The 6,567-nt window shown below is 46.8% G+C and overlaps 1 protein-coding gene across 1 annotated transcript in view; it reads right to left on the bottom strand.

Annotated features, from left to right (window-relative positions):
- Positions 1-157: 157 nt before the first annotated feature.
- PPA1 (pyrophosphatase (inorganic) 1) overlaps positions 158-6,567 on the bottom strand; it is a gene marked incomplete at its 5' end in the record, with an annotated part of 9,018 nt that continues 2,608 nt past the window's right edge. The window contains 7 exons of the mRNA XM_010282063.1: positions 158-491; positions 1,630-1,669; positions 2,816-2,885; positions 3,112-3,197; positions 4,722-4,849; positions 5,397-5,523; positions 5,834-5,920. Of these exons, the coding sequence (XP_010280365.1) occupies positions 460-491; positions 1,630-1,669; positions 2,816-2,885; positions 3,112-3,197; positions 4,722-4,849; positions 5,397-5,523; positions 5,834-5,920 (570 nt within the window). The remainder of the gene's footprint in view (positions 492-1,629; positions 1,670-2,815; positions 2,886-3,111; positions 3,198-4,721; positions 4,850-5,396; positions 5,524-5,833; positions 5,921-6,567) is intronic.

The following is a 6,567-nucleotide window of genomic DNA, read 5'->3' as shown; positions in this document are numbered from 1 at the left end:
TCAAAGCCCCCCCCTTCCAGGTACACGAGACCACATTACCCTAGAAATCCCCCCAAAACAACCCCCAGCGCAGATTCCTCTAAGGGGCACTTTTCTGCCCTCGGGTCCAGAGCTCTCCTACAGCGAGGGAAAGGAGAAGGAGCCCCGCAGAGTTCCGTTGCGGTAGTTTTTATTTATAACATCCATACACGTACCAGGCGAGTGATCTTCTGTCACGATTGAGAGTACACTGTACAACCATGCACAAACAGGGTGTTTTGATTTAATAAATTATGTCTTCTAACCTCCCACGAGACCTCAGATGCAGCAGACACGTCACTGCTAGATAGGTAATTCTAATCGGCAAAGCTGCAGGCAAGGTCTCCTTGTTGACACTGAAGCTATTTTTCTGGTCTATTCCTGCGTGCAGCAACTCTTCGGTGGGAAGGACACAGCTGTTTCACCACCCATCCTCAGGCCTTAGTTCTTCTGGTAGTAGAACCACTTGTCAACTGTGTAGGGCAGAAAAAAAAAAACCAAAAAAACCAGAGGGAGTTAGTCTTCTGTTAGCCACCCACTTATTAAGGAGTCACAAGGCACTGCGTGCGTCATCTCCAGCGCAGGAACTTCCTCCCGCTCCTGTCAGCACCACCACCGCGCACCCCACAGGTTCTTGTGTAGCCCTGTTTACCTGTATTTGTTTTTTCCTGAAGAAGTCACCCTCACTCACTCTACACGTGACTCTGTTCAGGTGAGGACAGCAAGCTAGAGCCAGCTCTGCTTCCCTCTGGCTCAGCTGACTCAGGGAGGTAAAGTCATTTACTCCCATGCCCACACGAAAGACATCAAATGTCTTTTGCAGGTTTATTACCCATGAAGAGATTGGAAATGATAGCCTAGCTCTTCTTCCTGCCACAGCGGTGGGTTCTCAACACCCTCATTAGCCTGTGCTTGCCCTCAGGTCTTGTCCCTGCTACAGCAAGCATCCAGACCTCACATACCAGGTGCCTGTTGCCCAGAAAAGATGATAGCTGAGCAAGGATTCCCCCCACAGCTCTTGTTTTCTGACAATTTTTTTCTGACAGTTTTTTTTCTGAGTCCTGTCCCGAGGCACCAAAAGGCTTGTTACCAGCCCGCAGCGGGCACTTGTTCAGTGACAGAGCTCTGATCAGTGGGTTCAGCGGCAACTGAAGCATCAAACATGTGACCCATTTCTGCCTCTGCTCTGCACAGGTAGAGAGTACATCCCTTCCTCCGCTCACCTGCACTGAGGATACTGATGAAACCCCTTTTTTGGAGGAACTAAAACCACACTTCTGCTATCACTGCACTTCAGTCCTCTGCAGTGCTGCTCTCTTGGGACCTGCTATAAATCCAATCTCTTCTGGAGCAAACTATGGCACCTCAGAGGTTTACTTACTGCTCATTGACCCACCTCATGTACCCAAACAAGGAAATAAGGCAACAACAGGAGATACTCAGGAATTAAACAGCTTTACTGACACAAGTTAGGTCCAACAAGGTCCTTCATTTCTCCTAGTGCTAGAGCCATACCTAGCTATCAGTTAAGACCCTCATTTTCCTATTGATAATTCCTTAGAGGAAGCCTCCACTCTGCACTGGAACATAAATGTGGGTTGTGAGACTTACCTTCGGGTGGGATTGGGTTGGCAGCTTTACATGGTGGTGCCTGAAACGAGAAGTGTATGAGCAGATTATCAACTACTGATGGAGGCTGACCTTAGGCCTGAAGCTCACTAGACATCATTTAGAGCTGCACCAGTCTTTACTGAGCATGGTTTAAGATCTAAGCGGTGTAAATTGGTCTGTGGCAGCCAGTGCTGGTCAGCTGTGAGGGAATAAATGAGCTCACATGCAGCATGAGTCCTGTCATCCCCACAGCCTCCTCATTCCACAGATGTCCTACATGCCAGAGGTGCTCTGCTCTCAGCACAGGCTGCAGTGCCATCTGCTTCTCACCACAAGCAGTTACTGCTCCAGTGTCTCTACAGTTGCAGGCAGCCTGCTCTTTTTAAAGCTGCAACATGATGGTGGAATAGAAGTACAAAGGACTCTGAGAAAACTCCTCTGAAGAGCTTTCACCTGATGCTTAACAACCAAATACAGACAAGGGTCCCCAGCTGGTGACACGTCTTCCATGAGAGTTGCACTTTCAAAAAAGTAATTACAAAGTAATTTGGATACCACCAGAGGATACAAGCGCTTTTAAAACCAATACAATGGTTTTAAAAGTCTCTCCAAGGCAACAGAGAATTTCCAGTCGCATTTCCATACATTCGCATTTTGATTTTCCTGTCCCATTCCTCTAACCCCTTTCAAGTCACCAACAGCGGTACTTCACAAGCCAAGGGAGATGCAGTTAAGTCCTGACACTGGATAGGAGCACAGCACTTGGAGCTTCAAGTTTTTTACTGCAAAGGATGCAAGGTCCCTGGCTGCAAGGCTCTCTGGAATCCAGACTTTCTTCTCTCAAAGGGTGTACTGTGAAGCTCTTGGAAGGCCAAATATTTAAGCACTCCCCGAACAGCTGAGCTGACAGCCAAGCTATGGTTCAGAAGTTTAGCCCTTCATGCAAACTCTGTTTTGGATTCCACCTCCCAGATGACTAAGAGCAAGGAGAAGCCTCTGGAGGAACGTCTGGCTTGCTCCACATCCATCCTGTTTAACCAGAGACAGGTGCTGTGTTCAGCCATCCAAAAAATTCTGAGCATACAATGTGCTATTCACACAGAGGGAACAGTTTACGGTACCACACAAATCGTGTAATTTTGCCCGATACTAATGTTGGGTTTAGGACACTGAAATTTGTACTTACTGCATCCACAGTAGCTTTTGCACACTCTTGACTACAGCAGAAAGGGCTGTCGGACACCGTCAGATTTGTGCTAGAAAAGAGAAGTTGCTTGTGAGAACATGAAAGCCAAGTCTCTCCCTCAAGAGTATTAAATAACGGAATATTAAGAATCATTGTTATAGTTGCCAAGTTGAAGGGGAAGGCCTGTGGAGACACCCAACAGCTAACAGAAAGCATGGCACCACTCAGGAAAGGAAGTTTCAGGGTTATTTGTTGAGGGGAAGGGAACGTGCACAGTATCACAAGCATTAACCTACCAGTTGATCTCCCCTCCGTCAGTTTTCTTTGCTATTAAAGCTTTCCAGTGTTCATGAGTGCTTTTGATGATGCTCACGGCAAAATCCTAAAGTTGAAGAGGAGAACAACGATCATGTTATGTGGAAGCATGAAACCATGTTCTCCAGACTATCAGCCACATGGAACGAGAGGCCATTCATAGGCTGATTGATTTTAGATAGTTTCTAACTCTGGAAGGGACTCAGAGACCTCGTCCATTACCGCACCTTTCAGGAACAGCGACAACCTCCCAGTGCACAACAGCTGAAACAACGGGGATTTTACAATACAGATTGTTTTATTTTCAAGATGGCAGGATACACCAAGGCCACGTAGTGACCTTGAGGCCAAAAGAAATTGAACGCAGATATTCCAGTCTCAGGCCAGTGGTGTATTACCTCCACCCCGCTGCTCCTCCTACACAGTTGTCTCCAGCAGCTAGTTGATCCCGACCTATCTGCAAGCTTTCTTCCACACCAGGCAAGTCATTCAACTGCTGCACAGATCAACAGGAAAAGACATGCACCCAATCTAGCTCTGCAACTATTTTGAAGCGAATCTGCTTCCAAGCATATCACAGCTTTTTTTCCCCCTTAAAAAAAAAAAAAACAGTAGTATATGCTCAAGCATTGACCTGTCAGCTGGAGAAGGAAGCACACACAATTCTTTGTTAGCATGAACTTCAGCAATAAATATCCTGGTTTGATACCACACAGAGCCAAATAAAACACTGCGGGAACACGCGCAAGGTTCTTTGTCCCTGTTTGCCGCCTCGGCCTTGATTACAGTTTCACCCATCCTGAGGGGCAGTGAGATGTCCCAGCCTACCCAACCTACTGCTGAGTCGAAGGGGACAAGTCCACTCCCACGTGACTTTCCTTTTAGTCCCCCCCTTACCCTTTCCTTCCCACACCAGGTTCTGCAGGCCCTCCCCTTCTCCACACCGACTCTGGAGCTCTGAGAGTTGAGTCACCTCACTAACCCACTCACGGCACACCAGGACTGGCAGGAGGGAGGGCACAGAAGCAGAATTTCTCCCATTCAGGAGAAGTTATCGGATCCAACCCAGAGAAGAGGCAGAGGAATACCGTTGCCAAGGCAGAGCCCTACTCAAAGGGCGTGAGGGAACACTTCATGCCTGAAGAAAGAAGCATTTTAACTCCTGAGTTAACTTCAACTTGCACCAGGCTGCAGTGGAACAAAGCCAGTGAGCAAGGGAGGCAAAGGGTGATGCCAAGAACCCTTTGCTCCAGAGCAGGAGCAAATAAATATGGCGTTTTCCATCCTGGTTCTGACACGGAGGCTCCCAGCCCATAACTGATCCCACATGAATGCCATCTAGAAGAAAGGCTAATAATAATATCCAACAGCAGCCGGGTGATAACCCTACGCTTTTTCTCCTAGTGTTCCTGCAAGCACTGGGCTGGAAACAAGCAGAATGGTAGGCTGGCAAAACAGCAGGAAGAATGAAGTCAGATGAAAGAAATCCATTCTCTCAGCAACCACTCATTCACATCCCCACGTGACTTGAGCTCAGTTTTTGGACAGCATACCTTTGCACGCTCATAGTAACGAAGAAGGGTGATCCTACCTGCCCTTTAAATTCGCCATTAAAAGCAAACTGGTTTTCTGGCTTTCCATCAGGTACTTTGTATCTTCTGAACCAGTCCACTGTAGCTTCTAAGTATCCAGGTTTCATCCTTCTGACATCACTGATATCTAGCCACAGAGAAAAGGTTTGTTAGCCAGATCTAGTAACAGAAGTTACTTAGCTACTACCCTGCTCTTCTGAGCTGCCCCTCTTTCAGTCCCTCCTCATGTAGCCTTAGCACCGTTTCAGCCAGGTTACAGTGAAGACACAAAGTGGACACAGAGGGAAATTAGTGTTTCATCTTCACAGTATGTCCTGATTGCCCCCAGGAGCATGGACACATTTAAACAGCTTTGATTAGAGACTTACTGGACAACCCCTTTCCTTCCACTCAGAGGACAGGCTGTCCAGCTACGCTGTTCCTCAAGATGCCAGGCTGTGCAGAGGACTGACAATTTGGGATAAACAGCAGCAAAATGTTTTGCTATAGGATTGATAACATCCTATTCTGCTGTCCTTCCAGTATCACATCTGATGAATACCGTGGCATAGAAGGAGGAAGCCCATGTCCTGACTTGAAAGTTTCCTGCAGGCTCTCAACAGAGGGGAAAAAAAAAAAAAAAAAAGAAAAAAAAGAGGGCAGTACAAAGCCTGCTCCTTCCTCCCATTACTTACCATTATAGTTGTCTGCTTCAGGGTCTTCAACGTTAATAGCGATTATCTTCCAGTCTGTCTCTCCCTCATCAATCAGTGCCAGTGTGCCCAGCACCTTCACTTTGATGACTTCTCCTCGAGAGCAGATCTGCAAGGACAAAGACCTTGTTGTCTGTACCGATGTATCCAAGGAATGCACAACAGGAGACTGTGCAAGCTGTGAGAGTTCAGCAAGCAGCCGGGTACCACAAAATTAGCTGTCGTTTATCAGCGGTTCACGAGCCCTGGCTCACAAGGCTCTCGCTGTAAGATCTCATCAACAATCTCCAGAGGCAGCAGAGGGAAACATCATATTCTTAAGGTAGAGGAGGTTGGAACTGACTAATGTCTCTGGATAATTGACTGCAGAGACATTAATTACACGTTTCAAAAGACAGTTACTCTTTAGAATGCATTACCTTGCTTCCAATTTCGCACACATCGATTGGGTCATTATCTCCACAGCAGCCAGTATTTTCATCTTTGTGACCTGGGTCTTCCCAAGTCTGCAAAAAACACACAGAAAGAAGAACTCTCAGGTTTCAAGAGGAAACAAAAAGCAGGTTTATTTCAGGCATGCAGTTGCCTCGAAGATACGGATGATGGCCCACTTCTCACTTGCTTTCAGGTCTAGTGGTTGGGCTAATATTTCACACTGCCTGCAAATGCAGTTTGAATCCAAGTTAAAAGGTCTTATTGTGCCAAGATAAGCCACTGCTCCCTCCCACTGACAAACCTTTTTTCAACAACTTTCCAGACTTCCTCCTCCATTCAGCAGCTGCATAAAGGTGAAGTTCACATCTATAAAGAACACTCATTGATTTGGCTGCCTGCCTGTTCCTCTCCCTTCCTGAACTCCAGATTCCAGTCCAACAGAGATGGAAGACAGACAGGGTGTATTGTTTCCTTTTAATTAAACAATTAAAGACACACTGTTAAACTAGAGCTGTGACAAGAATGCAGAGTCCCATACCCTATGCTACCCAGTGTCCTAGCGCATGTCATCTGAAGCAGTGTAAGTTGGAAGATGGGACTCCCAAAGGGATTTGAGCTATGCCTCCAAAAATAGCAGCTGCTTAGAACACACACTTCTGATCAGGAGCGAAAGGACTTGCATCATAAGGAGCACGTACCTCTAAGGTTGTTGAGATAC

The sequence above is a fragment of the Phaethon lepturus genome, unplaced genomic scaffold (assembly GCF_000687285.1).
Source record: "Phaethon lepturus isolate BGI_N335 unplaced genomic scaffold, ASM68728v1 scaffold33452, whole genome shotgun sequence".
Lineage (NCBI taxonomy): Eukaryota > Metazoa > Chordata > Aves > Phaethontiformes > Phaethontidae > Phaethon > Phaethon lepturus.
The sequence above is the reverse complement of the archived record's forward strand: the minus strand, read 5'-3'. Positions and strand labels throughout refer to the sequence as shown.